General features: G+C 42.7%; 1 protein-coding gene and 1 long non-coding RNA gene across 4 annotated transcripts; both read right to left on the reverse strand.

Moving 5' to 3' along the window:
• Positions 1–14: 14 nt before the first annotated feature.
• On the reverse strand, positions 15–1504 carry LOC120688322. The gene is made up of 2 exons (XR_005681036.1): positions 1279–1504; positions 15–333 (listed from the first exon to the last, which is right to left on the reverse strand). It is a non-coding gene; the product is annotated as an uncharacterized LOC120688322 (long non-coding RNA).
• A 2592-nt stretch (positions 1505–4096) lies between these two features.
• LOC120688319 (renalase-like) lies at positions 4097–7477 on the reverse strand. Of its 3 annotated transcripts, XM_039970588.1 has the most exons (10): positions 7318–7477; positions 7102–7201; positions 6841–7021; positions 6274–6346; positions 5997–6176; positions 5307–5404; positions 4805–4902; positions 4681–4723; positions 4550–4609; positions 4097–4447 (listed from the first exon to the last, which is right to left on the reverse strand). In XM_039970588.1, the coding sequence occupies exons 1-10, from the start codon at positions 7358–7360 to the stop codon at positions 4409–4411; spliced, it is 915 nt and encodes a 304-aa protein (XP_039826522.1). In that variant the 5' UTR covers positions 7361–7477; the 3' UTR covers positions 4097–4408. The 3 variants fall into 3 exon arrangements, with proteins under 3 accessions (XP_039826522.1, XP_039826521.1, XP_039826520.1); XM_039970587.1 differs by having other exon boundaries at positions 4550–4723; XM_039970586.1 differs by having other exon boundaries at positions 4550–4723; positions 6841–7201; positions 7318–7476.
• Between the last annotated feature and the right edge of the window lie 13805 nt (positions 7478–21282).

The following is a 21282-nucleotide window of genomic DNA, read 5'->3' on the forward strand; positions in this document are numbered from 1 at the left end:
GTGATGTCTTTAGCTTGAAGGCAGGTAAAAATTGCAATGATAGCTGCTGCAAAGTATGGTGGCTGTTCTCTTGAGAAGCATACTAGTACATAACAAAGTACATGGAACTCAAATGTTCAGAAGCCTGGAAACACGCCGTACCCCATCGAACATTTTCGCTGCTGCCTGCGGCATGCCGGCATCAGACATGTTGCTTATGAATGTGCCTGCCGTTTCGGAACTCGGGACCATAGTGCTTCCAACGTTCCAGCTTTCAGATGCACTGTTCTTGCAGTTGCAGCTTTGCTAGGAGTTCACACCTGTTCCGACTTCCGTGTCCCAAGTGCTTCAGTGCTTCAGAACATGCAGAATTCAACAGAAACCAGGTGGTACCAGCAACAACAGCATTTTGTTCTTATTATGATTACATTGTAACTTTGTAGGTGATGAAGACTAACGAGGTTTGTATCGAGTTTAGAACTACTAAGCGTGAAGCAAAAGAAGTCCATGATCACATGCGTGCAGTACGTGATGGCAATTAAGCACCAAACACAGAAGTGGGAGACAGGGTCTGAGGCAGCTGGATTCAGCTCTACCGCGAGATGCATTCTATAAACAGGAATCCTATTCCTAAGGCGCGCGTGTTAACGCGGAGGTGATGGTGCTCTGATGTCTGATCCAACAGAATAAGTGGCGCCCTTCATGCGACGTGAGTCCAGCGACGCCGCTACGTGGAGGCGTCAACGAGCCCTGGGCTGGCTCGAGGTGTCATCAGTGTTTGCTTTCTCAGTATGGAATTTTAGATGCTAGTATTTTTAGTGTCTGCTAAGTTACAGTGAAGCACTGTTGATTCTGGTGGCAGTGATGCCACCGAAAAGTTACTATCCACAAATCCATAGACACACCCCCTCTGAAGTCTGAACACATGAAAACACTCGACCTAGTCAATCTCAACAGGTAGGAGTGCATGTTGTTTTATTCCTGTGCTACATGTCAATGCATCTTTCGAGAAGCCATTGTTTTTAATACCAAGCCTAAAGTTTTTTTCTTCTTTCTTTGTGAGCTGGGTTCCTTCTTTGTATTGTGTGAGGGTCTGCAGCAACACTAAGTATCCTTACTAATGTACATGTGGACCACCATGTAAAAAAAAAAGAATTCAGATTAAGTCAGTGCACCGTGGGGTCAGCTAGTCTAGCTGAGACACTCAAAACTCATCATGTAAAGTGTAAACCACACTAAACCAAACCAATGCTACAGCTAGGTAAATAGGCAAGCATAATGAGGTAGGTTACAACTTACAAGCTAGCAGTGCTGGCGTCAAGGGTAGCAGGCTAGCAGCTCCATCCTCCGGGCAGTAACCACCACACCACCACCACTCCTCACTCTCGGTAGACAGCGCCTGCACCAGGGCAGAATAGAAAAATCAGCACATCACTCACCTTTACCACAAAGTTAATTATGCTTCTCACATGCCACAGCAGCAGCCAGACAGCAGATTACGGGCAATAGAGAGTAGAAACCAGGAATCGCGCACCAGATGGCACAGGTTCAGCATCACCATTCAGGCATTCACCCCTGCTTATTGCAGTTCAGAGTCTGGGCAGCACTGCTTCGCCCACGCTGTTGCCTTGTCTCCTCGCAGCTGCCTTGGATTCCACTGTCTGCGCAGGTAGGTGCACAGGCCACACGTGTAACTTTTACTGTGTGGGTCGATCTGCATAACCTGTATTTGTATATATGCAAGTAGCTGAGAATCTCTGCATGCACCATCGCCACGCCGGGCAGCAACTTGCAGCTCATCGATCTCACTCCTCCTAGTTCCTGCACAGAAAAGATAGTCTAATCGACCCACCTTTGCAAAGCAGCATCCATCACGGAAAAGAGGCGTGGTTACCGATCGTGCCTACCGAAAGCCTCTTTGTTTGTTTGGTTCTTCGCACGGTAATAAGTTGGTTGAGCAGTTACCCGTTTGGCCCTCTCTGCTCGCATTGTTTACCATGGATGTCAGGGATTATTTAGGCATCTAGGATCTTTCATCACATGTTAACTACGGCGGTAGGCTCAGTAGTTTTTCCTAACATCTGCAGGCAGCAGCTTTGTATTATTTCTTAGAGGTTTGAATATGCATGTATAGACAACTTACTCCTGCAGTGTTTGTCCAGGAATCCTATTATGCTTGTCTCTAAAAAATGCTATAAAACTCACGAGCACGTCCAGAACTGTTTACTTCTGGCTCACTTCTTGTCCTCCACTTTGTATTGACCTTCTAAATATCATTTTTTTCATCAAACATATTTTTCTGTAGGCTTTCAAGCGTTCATATAATGTTGTCAGGCATAAAAGTGGCTGTCAACATTTATTTATTTAATATCAATGGAGATCTTCTATATCTTTATAATACAGTTAGTTGGAGGACATTTGTCTTGAGTACGAAATACCGAAATCGATACATACCATCCTAACTACCCAAAATAAATTGGTATGCCCCTAGAAACACACAAACAGGGAAATGAAATGCTTCCCTAATGGCATCCAAAAGAAAGCACACGAGCTACGATATTGATTTGTTGTATCAATTGAACAGAAAATGACTGCTTACTTGACACGAATGATTAGATGGCCATAATTACCAGGACCCATCTGCTGCGTGACGGCTTCAGTGCTGTGTAATGGACTTAAGTTCAGTTGAGACACCGGAGGCTTTCAGATCAAGTGCTGCTCACCTGCAAACATTGGTCAGCATGCAGACCACACGAGCAATGTGTGCACACTATTCTGAAATCTAACCTACAGAAATTCATGTTGATTCGATAAAAAATGTATTTCATGGTGGGATCCAGTATCAAAGGCAAGGAATGTTTCTTGGAATTATGCAGAACAATGAAAGCAAGTACCATTCGTTGCGCGTTATAATAAAAAAAAACACTCAAAAGATAAGTCATAATCTTACAAGAAACACATATCTTTAGCAAAACATTAGATATGGCCTGATAACTTGTGAGATAAATATAATGAATATTTTAATTCAATGATTTTCGTTGATCCATAAGCAGAATTCTTATTGAAAGTACACTCGTTCAACTGAATGAACTTTAGGTGGTATTAGGAACTATATAGACCAAGACCTTTAAACAAACAGTAGCCTCTCAGAAACAATGGGAGACGGCAATAGGCTAGGTTCTCCATTTTACCTTTTTGTAGACGCTCATGCAAATTGAAGGGCTGCAGACTTGCACCCGAAATTTCCCTAGTCTATATACCTTAATCCTTCAACAAGAAGTCAAGGGAAAGGTGGAAAGCAGGCATGTAAAATGCAGAGTGCTATGCTACATATAGGTTTCGTCATTCCATGGGAACAAAACCATACAAAACTGTCTTTTACACTCAATCATGTTTCAGAAAGACGAACAAGAATTACTCAAAAACAAAATCACTATGAAAACTGCCATAATATGTTTGTCATTCCCTAAAAAAGAGAAGTGCTTTAATAAAATTAGTATGCTTTCATTAATATAATGCACCTTTTGCAGTGAGCATAAATATAGAAGAACAAAAAACCACAGTACCAAACTGAATTGAATACTGATGAATTGTACAAATTACAATAAGCACAAAAACAGTTATGAAGTCTGGTCATGGAACTCTTTCTCCCTGAAATGTGCATTTACACACTTCATTCATTAGGTTACTCGGCAGCATCCGATATCATTGCTACAGTAGAAGAAATTGTAATTTCATAATAAGCTTTAAGGAATACCTACATCTGGCAGTTGAAATATACGCTACGATCCACTCGTACAGAGACCTAACTGAACAGAAAACGATAGCCTCTTCGTGATGCTGACAAATAATTGTTACAGGATTATAACATTACTAGGGATGCTCTGCCCTAGTAGTGTCAATGGGGAATAAGTGAGGTTGTTGTATAGCTTCTCTTCTGCGACACGTTTTACGCACTATAAGCATGCATAGGTCCAGGTATCAGTATGTTAGGCAGCCTAAGCTGTGGGGTAGTGTGCTAGCACTTAGCAGAGCAACAAAGATGCATCACATCTGATGTTCAGCATACCTCATTGAATCTGATATAGTTTCAAATGTAATGGTAACTAATAACATCTCCAACAAAGAAAGATTCATGTGCCTTTATTTATTATTTTGTAACAAAACATTCAACAAAACAATAGGGCTCCTCTTGGAGCTTGATTCTTTATTTTGTATAACAATTACATACAGAGAGTTGGAGAAGGGGGCAGGGGGTTGTAGTTGATTAAATATACAACTCACAAGTCACAACCCTGATGGACAGTTTAAACATCCCATGATTTTTGAAGCTCCTCTCATGGCACTAAGGACCGCTCCTTCAATACTTGGACTTGCACAGAAATCTCCACAAATTGCCAATTTCATGCTTTTGTCCCAAACACATTTATCATCTCCACCTATAGCAATGGCTGGGAAAGCACCACCCCTGCAATTTTACATTTTATTTTTGAAAGACCAATTTTACATTTTATCAAATACCAACAAGGAGGAAAAAGTACAATTGAAGATGACAGCACTAAAAACTGACCATCTGTGAGCTTTCATGAATATTGGTTGTGGAATGCTCAATCCTGTTGCCTGGAATTCCCTGAATAATTCCTCTGCCACCTTAGCAAGTGCATCTACTGAAGGTTTCCGTGGGCCAATATGATTTATTACCTTGGAAGCATATTCAGCTGTCGAGTGCAATACCCAAGATTGTCTGAATATAAACAAAAGTTACATTAAACAAAACTTTATGATACAGAATGATGTGTGTGTACAAGAAAAAAAAGACATGTACCTGTTAGGAGGAACACAAGCACGCCCTGGCTTACTACTATCACAAAAGGCCCAACTCAGAGAATCAGAATTGTTGAAAGAGAAACCATGAACAGGTACCTGATTAAAACACAATTGTGCAGAGAAGTAAACACCTTTGAAGAGGTGGCAGGGACACAAGTCATAAACTGAATAAATGAGAGTTCCTTATAAGATCATTAGGTAACGGACAACTTCATGACCCATAATTATCATGATGGTAAGTTAAATAGCCAGCTTGAGTATTTTATACCGAATTAGGGAAACAAAAGCATCCTATAACGCGGCATTCTAACTCTGTAGTATTTTGGTAATTACAATACCTCTGAGGCTCCACCTAAACACTGGTCCTATGCATAATGACAAACAGCAGGCTTATATGCATGACAATAAGTATGAACTGACTATAACAGCAAAATCTTTAGTCCTGAACAAGTTGGGGAGGCAGCAGCTGTATGAATGTATAAAATTAAAATTGCACATACCATAGCCAAAGGCTCTGAGAATGCTACCATAAGAGCAAAACAGGGACGAACTGGGATATCTTGAACCATTACAGACAGCCGTGGAAATAGCGACAAGTCTGAGGAAGCATTAAGCATTCATCAACGAAGTACACAGATGCATTACACTTGTATACAAGATGCTCATACTCAGTAGTTAGTACCAATATTAATATGTAATAAGCATGAGTGCAAGTAATAATCATCACCTTTAAGTAACTCTTACATTCAAATACGCAGTTTATCTCAATAATAACCATTATTTTGCCCTTACCAATCATTATTTTTTGCTTACCAATATACCATACAGAAACTGGTAGCTACTTAACAAACAGAAAAATAGAAAAAAGAAATGAACTGAAGATAAAACAGAATATGGCTTCAAAGTGTTTTGTTTTGTTACTACACATTCCATAACTTCACAGAAATATATGCATAAATATAAAGCAGAGACAGAAGCAATTACTTAGGGCTATATAAAATAAGAACTATCTTTTGAACTGAAATGGTGATACGCACCTTTAATTGACTTAAGTGATAGCCATCTGATTAGAAGAACTTATCGGGAAACAAGAAGTTTGCCTTCTAAAACTAGGTGCCTTAAGTTATAATATTGAACGCTATTGAATCTTATTTCATGCTGGTTCACATTATGGAGATTATAAAACAAACCAAGAGGCGGTGGTCTTCCAGTCAACCCCGAAAATCTTGGTGATCCCACATTCTTATCGGTGGCAACAACATAATCGAAATTGCCAAGATCTTTTCCATCCAAGCTAGCTAGTGACCATGAACTCCTATCTTGAAGCCAGTCCATCTTGCCAACAGTGACACCAAATTTGGCCACCACACCTAGCAAAAATAGAGTATGCATGGACATCAAGAATTTGCCCCCTTGGTTTAGAAGAAATGTATGGGACATTAAAAAGTTGGAAGTCTGAACTCTAACCATCCTCTGAACAGAGTGATTTGCATATCGAGTTCATGCCTGGCACTCCAACATACTTCTTAGTTGATCCCTCCTGTAAGAACATGTCCCGAGCAAGCTAGTGTTATTTTATAAAAAGGTACCTTAAACCACAAAACAGAAGTTCTGCATACGCTGCTGCTAATGCACATAAATCTTTCATCTCGAAAGCAGTCAACATACAAATATTTTGATCATCCCAAAAAAAATGAAAGCCCACATGAGACATGACATAGCCTAGCTAAGATTCTCAGCATAGCCCAATTGAAAGCAGTTAAGTACTTCATGCTTCACCTCTCCTCAATATATCAAGCATCAGAGACATTCCAGGTGGACAATATCATATAAAGGTAAATTTTGACATATCTAAACTATCAGATGCCCTGTAGTCATTTCCTAGTTTGGAAAACGAAAAAACTCTACCCTTTAACTGCTTTATTTATCGTCAATTCAGTCTCGAATTCTCATGGTGAACCAACGAACTACCTGAGCCATTCCGTTTTAGTAACGGAGAAACCTCAGGGCAAGGGATGGATTAGGAAACTGAACCTTCTCGAAGTCAGTGAATTTGCCGGTAGCCCGATCAAAGCATGCGAACATGGCCTTCCACTCGGCGACGATCCCTCGCGCCTCCCACCCACCCACGACCTGGGCAACCTCATCGTTGGTCACGGTGAAGTAGGGCGCACCGTGGTCGAAGCGAAGCTCCGTGCCGTCCTCCATCACCTCCCTACGTCCACCAATACCCCCAAAAAATTGGAGCCGATCAGTGAGAACACGGCAATTGCAGTGAGTCAATTGGTCGAGCACCTCCGCTGCGCCATGCGCCCGCCGGCGCCTCGGCCGGAGTCGAAGAGCGTCACGGCCACGCCGCGCCCGGCGAGGAGCGACGCGCACACGGCGCCCGAAACTGCGATCGGGGAAGAGGAAACGTCAGATCGCACGCGTCGGTTCGAACGGGGTCGTTCGGGAGTGCGGCGGGTTGGGGGCAGGACAGACGGGGGGTTAGACGGTCGAGATGCTTACTTCCGCCACCAATGACGGCGACTTTCGCGGCGGCGGAGGTCATGGCTCGACGCTTCCCGGCGGCTGGAAGCCTGGAACCTGGCGCGGCGGAGCAGTGGAGTGGCGCGGTACGGCGGTCGGAGGCGGGGGACCGCGGGACGTTTGCGCGGCCTCATCTCGACGTGGCTCGTCGAGGACCCTTCGCTTTGATGGGCTCTACTCGGGCTGGGCTGACCGTGTAACTAACACGGCCCATTTATCGTCTAGTTCTTTTTCTATTTTCTTTTTCTTTTGCTCTTTTTTTGTGTACTTTTTCTTAAAAAGAAAAGCCAAAAGTAGATACATCAATAGAAGTAATAACTGAACCATAACTTATGTTACTACTCCCTCCTTCCCCGTTTATAAGGCATACACGTATATCAAAATTCAAACCTTCTCATCTTTGACCAATAATTTGACTATTAAATTTTTATTTTTATAATGCAAATTTCATATGATTGGATTCATAATCAAACATAGTTTACAATGATTATAAGTTTATAATCAAAAGTGATATAATATATGATAAATAAATAGTCAAAGTGTTGTTTAGAAGACCGTGTCATGTTCTACCATGCCTTATAAACGGGGAAGGAGGGAGTAGTGTTAAACACAATGTAACTAGTTTCACCATATACAGTTGCTTAAATAAAATTAATTGCACTTACGCGTATAGAATAAATAAAAGAGCCCCAACCCCAGTCCCAACACCAGGAGACGTGTGGCCATTCCAAGCCAAAGCCAACACCATCATCGAATAATCCGCAAGGGAGAAATGGCCAAGCTCAGCGCCCTCGCCTTCGTCGTCCTCGTCGCTGTGGCCACCGCGGTCACCGCCTCTTCCGCGCACGGCGCTCGCACTCTGGAGTCCGTGGAGCGCGTCGCCATACCGGCGTCGTTCGTGGCCTCTCCGCCCGCGGCGGAAGGCGTCGTCGACTTCGACATCCTCCTCGAAGAGGCGCCTGCCGCCGCCGGGCCCGATGTCGACTGGGACGACAAGGCGCCGGTGTCTGGGCTGTAGGCGGCAGATCTTGTGTTGCCGTAGTTCGACGACCACACGCCGCGTCTGGCAAGAACATGAACCTCGCGTACTATGTTTTACTATATGTTTGTTGAGTTGTGTGTCAGCCATGTAAACGGCCTTCAAACAATGTCGATCGATTTCATCAAAAAAAAAAAACAATGTCGATCGAGCACGTGTTCTATGGTTCTATATATGAATATAAAATGGGAGTTTATACTAAACATTATTGCTACTAGTAGCTATAAATTCATTTTTCCTCTCCACGACTCCACCTACTTGTACTATTGCGCGTAGCGAAGACATCCTAGCCATCTGAACTTATATATATATATATATATATATATATATATATATATATATATATATATATATATATATATATGGACGCTATTTAACACCCTACGCGCTAACTAACTATTCAACGCGCCGGCCCCTTCCCCGTGGCTCTTATTCCATTGGTGCAAGAATCTGTCCACAACCGGAAATTTTATCCGTGACCGGAAATTTGATTTCATAGCCGGAATATATTCCTAACGTGAGACCCTTGCAGCAAACTGTTGAGACGTGGCCGGAAAACATTTCGTAACCGGAACTCGAGTCTCTGACCAGAAATCGATGACTGGTTCCAGGGACCAACAGGAAACAATAATGAATTGTGACAGGAAAAGGCGAGCCGTGACCAGAAATTTTGTCGTGACAGGAAATACTTGATGCTTTCATCTCGTGACAGGAAAATGTCGTGGAAACTGGAAAAAAAAGGCACATTTGTAGCCAGAATAGAATTGAATCGCAATAGTAAAAGCTCATTAGTTTTGGTTTGAGATTAGAAAACATGTTTTGTTTACACAGTGATGACACCATTCATAAATACTCCACATATATTTCATTGGTACAAGATCATGCTTGCAGATATTCACAGATGTACTAATCTGAAGAATCAAAATCTAATTTCCGGTTATGATTTTTAAATTTTTCGATCACGCAGATTAATTTTCGGTTTGAACCTCTTAATTTTTCGGTTGCAGGCTGGATGCTAGCTTTTCCGGTTTGAAGAATAATTAGACGCGAGTTCTCCAGAACCCAGCCCAGCTCGTTGTTGCGATCTGGCTAGTTAGTAACAACACCATTACACCAACACCACCTTTTCCTCTGATTTGATGATGCTGGACTTGACATTATAGTGCGAAGTGGCTAATAATAGCACGCAGAAAGAGCAGGTACAGCAGGCCAACGTCTTTGAGACTGGAAGGCATCGGGAGAACACGCATACTGTGAAGGTGGCAAACTTGTTTGATAATTCTTATTTCATTCTCTATATGGATGTACTCGCATCGTTTGACCTTCCATGTAAGATGAGTCGTCCATCTGCAGTATTCAATTATCCATCCGCTAGGTAGAGTGCCCGATCCACCTATCGTGTTCGTGTGTTTGGGTGTGTTTAGATCGTTTTGCATTTTGTGTTTTTGGAAGGGAATCTTCAATATTTGAAGTATTAAATGTAGACTAATCACAAAAGTATTACTGTAGCAATTTAGTATCTAATCACGTCCTAATTAGGCTCATTAGATTCATTTCGCGATTTACAGTCCATTTGTATAATGTGTTTTATTTTTCGACTATATTTAGTACACCATGTAAGCGATTTACAAAAATTTTGCATTTTACGTTTACACCATCTAAACACGGCCTTAGTGATCTTGTGGGTGCTTAATTCCTTGAGATATTTTCATGTCATCGATAAACAGAAATATTTTGTGATCAATAAAATTCATGTTCTATAAAATTAATCGTCATTTTCGTCAGCACACAAAGTATCCCTATATATAGACATGAAAATATCTATATTGTGTGTGTGTCTATTCTGTGCATATGCGCACAACCATCTAAACACTTTGGCGGCTTAACTCCAACCAAACTATAGGCGAGTTGCATACTTGCATCTCTGACCACCACTCAGTTACAACTCGTAAGCACTTCTATAAAATTTATCCCTCTTAGACTCTCCTGGGCTAACACACCTGAAAGCATGTATGCACGAAATCTTGGAAGCGTCAAAGACTTGTTGAAGTTATCGAATACTTTGCAGCATCTCTTTATTACTTCAGATTGAGCCATTGGCTCTGAGGACATCCTAGTGGGATCATGCATGCCCTCATATCTAAAGGCAGGATGTTTTCGCAGCTGGAGAGACTGCGTCTGGCGACTGATAAATGAGAAGACCACATGATCTCCAGTGACCCCCTTCTTCTTGACAATGGCTATTGCACGAAGAATGGCTTCAACTTGCTTGCCACCAGGTCCTTTACTTGACAAGCTTTTTTGGACTTGCGGGGCACCAGCAATCCTTTCTGGAAGTGGAGATTCAAAGTTCCCGACATGGAACCAGAACTTCTTCCATTCGGCTCCCTTATTCACCGGATCATAAGCCAAGTACTCGCTTCGGGTTTCCGGGTGGAGTACTAATTCACATCCCCCGACGATGGCGGGATTGGTGGAACAGGAACAAGGAAGAAGAAATGTTGAAAAATGTGGAAATGTGGAAGAATTCCAAGGAAGGCCTCACAGAAGTGAGTGAAAATTGAAAGATGCAAGATGGATTGGGGAGTGAGATGGTGTAATTGAATTCCCCAAAATTGAAGAAGTCTATAGAAAAATTCTGACACGGGAAGAGTGAGACCACGTTCTACAAAATCGCGAAACATAATGGTTTCAATGGTACCTTCCATGGGGTAATCTTTTCCTTCACCAGCGCGACATTGGCTTACGCCCTGTTCTTGGAGGAGACCCATACTCTTCAACTCTCGGACCAGTGATTCAGACATCTTGCTTTTACGCCAACCTGTGGACATCTTGGCGGTCGTTTTCTCTTCAATCTTGGACTTGTTCTTCTTGGGAGCCATCTCATAGTCACGAGTTTTAGCTCGGGGGCTATGAGAGGGGCTTTTGGATTTTGACTGAGAAGATGCGAATGTGAATCTGAGTCTGACGGCGGCCAGGAGTTCAAGGGGTAAAATCCTTGGAAGTTTTCAACCGGCTATATACGGTCTTTGGGGGCAATTTTGTGAATATTTGGGATGCCAACAGATTCTTTTCTTCTCAGGGAAGTTTTCAGTTTTTGCCATGAGTTTACATTGATTCTTAAATCTAAATGGAGGGATTTAAATTCAAGACTCGGGGGCTGCGGAACATATGTATCAGAGATTTATTTTTCTAATTTTTTGAAAAATAAAGAAGAAGAAAAAGACTGAAGTGACCCTCAGCCTGATTCTACGATTCAACCTAAGGCTCGGGGGCTACTCCATATGGAGCGCGAGTACTTCGCGCACCATATATGATCAAGATTTCAGGGTTTGAGCACCTCACAGCCTCGAAGCAAACGGAAGTACTTGAAGGATTACTCGACGTATCTGAAGGAAGAACCAGAAGCAACCAGAAGGATGTTCTGACTACTTGAAGTACTCGAAGACGCCCAGCCAAGTACTCGACGCCTGCAGGACTCGGCTACGAAGAGCTCGGGGGCTTGTCAGACCCGGGGCAGCGGGATTGCTTACAGACATAGAATGTTCTAGAGTAAAAGATAGCTCATGGATGTACCTTACATTCCTTGTAACTACCCGAATAGGCGTAGGACTAGCTGCAGTACAAAGAAAACTACCCGATTGTGTTGTAGTAGGACTCCAACTGTACTCGGCTAGGACTTTTCCATATAACCCTGTCCCCCGGATATATAAGGGCGGGCAGGGACCCCCTCCAAAGACATCTACACCTAAGGCAATACAATCCACTACACAGGACGTAGGGTATTACGCAATTCGCGGCCCGAACATGTCTGAATCTTTGTGTTCCTTGCACCATCGAGTTCCAGAGCCGTCGATCCTTACTTACAAACCCTACTGCTAAGGGTATCCCTAAGCAGGCTTAGCGGTAAACACCGACAATCTTTTTTATTCAAATTTCAAAAATGCAATACCTTTTAAACCGCAAATCCAATTACCGAACTGTTTGAATCTACTTGTTGAAAAAAATGTGTGGGATCCATGAAGACTATGTTTAGACAAAGTTTTAAAAATTTATAGAAATCTTATAGTTGGAATGCAATGAGAAATTGCAATAACCAATCACCATAACCGGTTACAACTAGTTTAATATATCACACCAATTATAACATATTATATATATATGAATTACGGTTGCGATGTGGATACTACTCCATTGCAATTTACTTTAGCATTTTGTTGCTATCAAAATTATTACTACATAGTAGCTAGTTACTTTTGGTGGTACACAACAATTGCAATTTATGGTAGACATCAATTGCAACTTTGTTCAATATGTAGTTGCAACTGGTAGTACATGTCAGTTGCAAATGTGGATTACTGGTGAACCGAGTCGTATATGCTCATTCACTGGTGGACAAAATAATCACTAAGTTGTTTGTTTATCTAACGCAGTTGCAACTCATATATTTGCTTTTTAATAATATGTTGCAACTCCATATATATAACTGTTGCAAGCATTAAACAACCATAATTAGTCCCACTGCAGTTACTGGTAATAAAATCGAATTAGCAACCCTTCCAACTATTAAAGACCACCGGTGAGTCAGTTTGGTTTCGACCACCACGTCATGTATGGCTTACAAACATGGGTTTCTATCTATGTAAGTTGTGCCAGCCATGGGGTGTGATATTATGTGTCAATGTAAACATTCTTCAAATAACATGGAGCACATGATCGACATTATCCTATCCAAACCAAATCAATGTAAATAGACCCCTAGGTTTATTGTGGTCTGTACTTTGTCCTCTGCTTGCTCAATTAATTCGGAATTCATTTCTTCACCAATTGTGTTCACCTATCCTGAGCGTCAACTTTGCCATGTGGACCTTTAAATACAACCTTGTGCTTCACAATTTCAAAATACTTGCTTCTTTCAATCTTTCCGATCCCTTAAACGAACTAGAGCTAGGAACAACATCCAAAGAATAATATAGTGCATAAAGAAACAAAGATGAACATCGCTTTGAGATTGGAAAGGCATCAGGAGGGTACGCCATGGAAAGTTGATTAGCTTCAGTATTCTTCAGGCGCATGTGGTAACTGGTAATCTGGCAGTGTGATCGATTGTGGGAACTGGGAACCATGGGTTCACCTGATTTCAAGGGAGTGAACTTTAACATGGGGAGAAGTAAAATCAGCTTTCACGGGACAAGCAAAATCTGTTTAGGTAACTATGTGTGCTTGTATCGACCGAAAATATGCATGTGTGCCTTAATCTTTGTGGGAGTCATTTTAGGGGTGTTCTCCCAACTCATGTCCCTGCAGTTTGGGCTCTCTGCATCCATCCTAGAGTCTATTTTTTTTCCCTTTGGCTGCTCTCTAAAAATAAGGTTCTGACTAGGGACAACGTAGAGAAGAGGAAACACCTAGATGATAACTCCTGTCTTTTTTTGCTCAGAGCGAAACAGTGCATCACCTCTTTTTCGGATGTGCAGTAGCTAAACAGGTTTGGGTAGAGGTTTGTGAGGATATTGCATTAAATATAGGTGTGGATTTCCTTTCCATTGGGAACATGTGGCTGTGTAATAAAATGTTTTTAGTGTGTAACATGGTTACTTCAGCAGTGCTTTGGAGCATTTGGAAACTAAGGAACAATATTTGTATTCAGAATGCAGTCTGGGATAAAAGTGTTGGGGACCTCCTGCTGAAGATTGCATTCATGGTACAAAATTGGCTAATTCTGTGCCCGGAGGAGAGGAAAGACACTCTGAATGGGTTTGCCGTAAAGCTAAAAAGCTTAGTTCGCAGGTCTGGGAGGATTACAGGGTGAAATACAACGTCAATGAAGCTTGGGTGGAGTTCTGGAAGGAGAATGTGACAGAACCGCCAAGTTAAACGGCTTAATTAAGCGTAATGGCCATCATTTGAACGCATCAGGCGCATTAGCTTAATTAAGTGTAACCTGACAGCCTGTTTCCAACCCACAGGCCGATCGAAACACACCAGAAGTCTCGCGCAACGGCGAGCACAGACGGTACCAGCATAATATAATTTCACAAAAATAGATAATAACATGAATATTTACAAAACAGCTTTGAATTTAAAATTTACATAAAATAAATGACAGCAGCGGAAGAGAATATGACCCGAGAGAAGAAAATTTGATTGAGAACCAATAAAACAAAACGATAACTATGAACACGTGAGGACGTCACATCGAGCCCACTGATGCGAATCCTAGTTAGCTTCTATACCTGAAAAAGGGTAAACAACAAACCCTGAGTATACTAATACTCAGCAAGACTTACCCGACTATAGGTATACATAGCCCATTATCTAGACATGCAAGGCTTTCTGGCTGTGGATTATTTGCAGAAAAGCGTCTAAAGGTGGATCCTTACTTTCAATATTTTAGCTCACATTCTATATAAATTAATATCCTTTAGGCATTTGCAGAATCCTTTCTAAAACAAACATAATAGAAGATCAATTAGTAATCTCAACATTCCCTTCAACATATACATTAATATTCCATCTCATTACTACGATGCGGTGCTGTGATAAAGGTGCTCATATCCGAGAGCGACTGTCGGCGAATCGATCCGATTTAACCTTGCAAGGTGGACCTAACCAACACGGCACGTATTTGCCCCGTCGGACAATACAAACCAACCATTCCCCTCCCCGCCTCGAACTACAGAACCGCCCCACCTGCATATAGTCAAGCGAGCCCTACGAGAGACCACCAAAAGTAAACATATGCATCCCAATTCTCCGCGGCCACTCGACTGCCCTAAGGGGTGGGTAGAAGTTCTGTACTTTTGAAACAAGGCAGTACCCGGCTTACCGGTTTCGACTACCTCCTACTCCCGGCATGCGGCTAGTACAATTCAAACTAGATCACAGGGCCAGACAACGAACGGTCCTTAATCGACACAGACGGGCTAGCTTTTCCCCGCCCGGTCTCCATTTTCTTTTCCTTCTCCAACCTATTCCAATATTCCATAATCAAATCTTAAAGACATCCTATATCTCGCGAGTAACAGGACATTACTCGACTTCTACCGAATCCTAATTTTTAGCATGGCAAGGATAACGACATATACATACTAGTATTCTGACCAATGGAACCTAGGAATCATGCAACTAGGGTTTCATCCAATGCCTAGAAACTTAATGCATAAGCAAGTAGATATAGATATAACATTTCATAAGTTAAAATAATAGATTATGCTCCGGGGCTTGCCTGGGATTAACACTGAGTCAGTGTTAGTTAGATGATACTCGCTTGGCGAGCATCTGGCTTCGGTCATGCACATCGGGATCCATCCATCCATCTTCTAGATGTGTCCACCATTCATCGTCTTCTGGCTCGGCTTCAATGTCACATCCCTCACGTGGTTCATCTATCGTACCTAAATGAAATGCAGCAATGCATATGTATGAATGCACAGTTCTGAGTTGCTCAACAATATAGATGCTATTATTTTTTCTTCACGATAAAGTTGTAGTCTAACAAGTAACAAACAATCATATCATATGGGCAATCGTTTATAGAGTAGTTAACTACATTTCTAACTACCCATGGCATCATAATCAACGGCACAAAAGAAGTTCACTAACTGCACAACAAGCAGTAGTTGATTCCTATAACATGCAGGTCATGGCTTGCTAATAATTAAATAACTCAGTACATAAACAACAACAATTTCAGAAAAAATTATTCTAAACAGAAGGTACAAAGAGAAATCTACTCTGTAAAAATCATGTCATTTCATGCATCCATTTAATCCGAACAATTCATTCATTCAGACAACTCCTAGAACAAGATTGAATTATACAGGTCAGACCAGAGCAAAAAAAAGAAGCTGAAAATTTAACAGGAGGTCGACACAGGGATAAATTAGCTACTGTGAATTTTTCATGATTTTATCTACACAAAATTAATTCTGAGAAAATAAACAAAACAGACATCAATCTAACAAGATTCATTTTTAACTTCTGTTCTAGTCATGAACTGGTGCTCAAACTTCATGGACAAGCTAAGATATTAAAAAAAGAACACTCAGAAATATTTTCATGATTTAAAAACAACATAAATTATTTCTCATAATTAAAGTCTACTAAACAAGGATTAAATAAAAGAAATAGCTACACAAATCTATAATTAACGAAATTTGGACAGTGGTGTTCATTTAGTATTGGAAATACACAAAAAAATTTCATACATATATCTAAATCAGAACATCCAGAAATAAAAGAATATATTATTCTACTAGATCTAGCCAAGACTAGGGTTTCATCTAGTTAATAGTATTAACTGGTGCTCAAATTTTTACACAAATCTAAGAATGTCATGAAGTAGCTACCCACAAAAAATAACCCATAGATAGTGAGTAGAACTCCTAGAATAATTATAACCTATGTAATCTAATCTTTTTCTTAGATTAAAATACAGACAGAAAATAAATATGTGCATGTAATTAAAGTTGTAGATCTTGTTGCAAGGATTCCAAAACATTTGAATTTGAATTTTTCTTATTTTTCTACGAATTTCTAGGTATTTTCAAAGTTTGCTGTTTTTGAAAACAAAAGAAAAAGGAAAGGAAATCTTGCATCTAGACCCCTGGACTTCTATTTCCTTCTCACCGTGGGTCCCTGGCCGGGTTGGGAAACAGAGGAGGGGCGGGTGGCCGGAATCCGGCGTGGGGGCGCACCGGAGGCGTGGGAGAAGTGGGGGAAAAGCTCCACGGCGTCGAGAGGAACTCGGGGATGGGCTCGGTTGGGGCTAGGGATGGCCGGAGCAGCGGCTCCGCGAAGAGCAGCGGCCGGCGGCGGCGATTTGCGGCAGCGGCGGCGGTCCGGTGGTCGGGGGCGACGGCGAGCGGGTCGGGGAGCACCGGTGGAGGTCAAGGAAGCTTGCCGGGGGGTCGTTTGGGGCGGAGGAAGGGTGGAGGAGGGGTTTCCGCGGCGTCCTAGGAGGCGGCGGTGCTAATGGCGGCGGCGACGGCTCTAGTCGCCATGGGGGGGGCTCGGCCGGGCGCTCAGAGCAAGGAGGAGAGGGGAGGGAGAGGTAGAGGGCTCGTTTGCGACGCGAAAGGAAGGGAGGCGAGCAGGGCAGAGGGCGCAAGCAAGCGGCGAAGCGGCGCACGGCACGGCTAGGCGCGTTCGTCGCCGTGGCGCATCGACGGCCGTCCTCGGCGTGCGTGCAAGGAGATGGCGCCGCGTGGAGAGGTCGAGAGGCTTCGGGAGAACCAAAGACGGGGCGCGGCGAGGGCACGGCGCGTGGCCGGCGGCCTTGACTCGGACGGCGACCATGGCTCGGCCAGCGCAGAACAGAGGAGGAAGAGAGAGAAGAGAGAGTGAGAGATTGACAGGTGGGGTCCACATGTAAGGTTCAAATTTGAATAAAATTTTGTATTTCCATTTAAATTCCAATTTTTGGATTGTTACAGAGAATAATTACGCCAACTGGAAGCTGAACAAGATTCCGGAGTTTGCATCCTGGGCGTTGATGGATGATGAAGCAGCTGGTGCTTGATCCTCTCCCTGGCAGATTTGGTGCTCAAGATGACTCGCGTACGATCGTTGTTTTCCTTTTCTGTTATCCTGGTTGCTGTGAGAGTTTGTGATCTCTTCTGTTTGTGAACTGGCTGTGATAGCCTTTTATGCTGAAACGTTTTGGGTCTTTTTCTACGTATAAGACTCGGGTTTCCCCTAAAAAAAACTTGACCTGCGAGGAACAAGCCACCTCGGGCATTAATTTAAGAATAAAACCTTTCATGCAGGTCGAGACAACCCCCGAACCCCTGCCCCACCCTTACACAGGGGCGTCGTAACCCATACCGTAACCCGTGTGAGAGCAGACCCGAGGTGAGCCGGGATCTATTTCCATGTGTTTTAGCGTGTAGGCAGACGCAGGGGATTTTTTTTAAATCAGCTTGAAATTTGCTCCCACCGGAAATCGAACCCAGGATCCGAGGAGTGCTCCTGAGGCCATCTAACCAATCCGGCTAGTAAAACTCTAAAGAATCTTCGTCAGAATCAATGCTAGTTCACCGTCCAGCTATATATGTCAACACATTTTCCCATAATTAAACAACGCCGATCTACTGTTCGTACTACTTGCAGAACGCACAGATGGCAAATAGGATCATAAAACTCGTTCTTGGGATGTGAACCGTGATAATTCGTTGTGATACGTATTTCCCTTTTTGCTTTGTGATTAGCATTATTCCATCAAACATTAGAAGGAAACAGAATGGAACGATGTTAACCAGAGTACTGAATGTCATTTATGCATGATTTGGAGTTTTTTAGATGAAGGAAGTTTTATATATTACAAGAATTTCCTCCCATAATTAGGAACACATAAATTCACATGAACTTGTACACTTAAGTGAACTCCACCATCAATTCCTACGCTAAAAATTTACCAAACAAAACGTACTAGTGGGTTATTAATTCCAAAGAGCACTGAACGTAGTATAACTCTCATCTACGGTTACTGAAATCGAGTTAAAAGCTAGCAGTTACATGGCCTCCTTCATCTATATAAAAAGATCACCTGCGCGGCTCCAGCTCCGACACAAGTACGGAAGCAGGAAGGCATTTCAAACCACCACCCGCGTGTAGCCAAGCTCCCTAACAAATCAAGCAGGACCAAGAAAGGATCGGAGCCGCGAGAGATGGCCAGCAGGCTCGCCGTCCTCGCGACCGTCCTCGTCGTCATCGCGGCCGAGGCGATGGTGTTGGCCGCGCACGGCGCCCGCCTTCTGGAGAGCGTGGAGGAGCTCGTCGCCGTCCGGGAGGCCAGCTCGTCGTCGGTGGCAAAGCCCCCATCGTCGCTGGTCCCGGCGCTCATCCCGTTTGATCGCCGCTACGTAGAAGAAGCGGACGGCCCCGCCGCGGCGTCGTACCTTGTGACTGACTGCGCTCATAAGACACCGGCTAATGGGTCTTAATTAAGCAGCACATGTTGCCCTAATTCGATCGGGTACGGTGTCACCTCAAGTGAGCATGCACTACTATATCTTTGTTAAGGTGTGCCAACTGAAAACCATGTGATCCGCCTCCAAAATAACGTGAGACCAATAATAATCAATTATATTGTCCGGTATTGTAATGTTTGGGGTAGCAATATATTTGAGCCAACATTTGGTTTGGGTTTAGACGGCAAACATAATTACTTTGTCAATTGTCATGAATATGAAGAATAACCAGGTTATGGCTAAAACTTATCATCACGGACTTTGACATAGCGTTGATCTACACTACGCCCAAAACACATGTACTCCCTGAGTTTGAATAATAACATCATTTTTTTTTGAAGCAGCCGGCATTACTGCCCGGCATGGTATTGATAGAGAAGAGAGTTTTAAAACTAGCTAGTGCTCCTGACAAGAAGCAGAAACAGAAAAAAGAACCTAGGCTAAAGCTCCAGGGATGATTTTAAACTTTTAATAACATAAAATTTTACGTTATAAAATCATAATCACGAGAAAGGTTTTTCAATATGGGTATAATAACATCAATTTTGTGTCATAAAGACTTGTCCTCACAAAAGCTAAATACTACGTACTGTATAATCAGGGACAAACTTGTGTAAAGAATGATGAGCATATATATATATGATAGGAAGGCTTCCAGATCAGAATGTAACAAATGTTTATGAAAACATAGAGTTTGGAATAAGATCTGAGATCGACCTCTCAGGAAACCAAAGAGCAAGAGAGAAAAGAAGAGCTAGCAGGAAGCAATAATAATACACACATGCTTCCGCTTGAATTGAGCAAGGCCTTTTTCTGGATGGCTGAATTCAATAGTAATAAGTACGCAAATACTAGTAATATAGTAATCAAAGCTCTCTCTATATATTGGGCTTAGTTTCATGTGACGTTTTTCACTTCCTCTTGAGTTCGGCATTCATGTCGTTGTCCTGGCGTGCTGCAACTGCCAACTGCACAGTGCACAGTATAGATAACTCAGTGCCCTCTGTTTGCTTCTCCATATATATACACTCTCGCTGCTTCTCTCTCCGTGGCCTGCAACTCAACACTTGCCTTCAATAATCTCTCCCTTCCAATTTTCTTCAGTAGAGTAAGAGTACTGTTAGGAAAGTCCGCGTTTCATAACGATGGGGAAGGGAAACTGATAGGAAAAGAGTTCGAACAACATAGCATTCCAGATATGTCATTGGAACGGGAGGCAGCAGGCGAATTCATCTGAGAAACGTATGTTGTATATTCATTCAGTGCGGCTCATGCAGTTGTGCTCAACTGAGAAATTGTCAATCTGCAACGAAACGGGAAACATCGATAGCAATGGACGCTACTGTATCAAAATCCATGGGATGGTCAAGTCGATCTGCATGCGATTTATTGGAGCAACTCTCTTCATAGAGACATTGTCCAACACAAAATGTGACTAATGTGACTAATGTGTTTGTCAAGTGAACATTAATAGATCCCAGGGATGAAGCAAAAAGGCCAAGCAAAGCAAAACACAAATAAAGAACTCAGATAAACACTGAAATTGAACGAGTTCGACAGAAACAGTGGCACCGGATGCACCGGTGACACTGCACCGGTCTAACCGGTTGGCATCGGATACACCGGTGCATATATCACCGGTGTAATGGGCCATGCAATGCCCAAGCCATGTGGAAAAAAGCAAGTATCACCGGATGCACTGGTGATGTCAAAAGGGAGCATCGGTGCAACCACCATGCTATTACTCAGAGAGCATGTCAAGTGGCCAGCAAGCAAGTCTTAAGGACCGGATACACCGGTGCTCCACCGGAGTAAAGCACCGGAGCAATATCAAGGAGGCTGAGGAGAAAATGTTCATGACCGGTTGAACCGGTGCACCACCGGTGCAACTGACCGGTCTACCCGGTGGTCTGTCAGAAGGCCCAACGGCTA

This window comes from Panicum virgatum, chromosome 9N (genome assembly GCF_016808335.1).
Source record: "Panicum virgatum strain AP13 chromosome 9N, P.virgatum_v5, whole genome shotgun sequence".
Taxonomy (NCBI): domain Eukaryota; kingdom Viridiplantae; phylum Streptophyta; class Magnoliopsida; order Poales; family Poaceae; genus Panicum; species Panicum virgatum.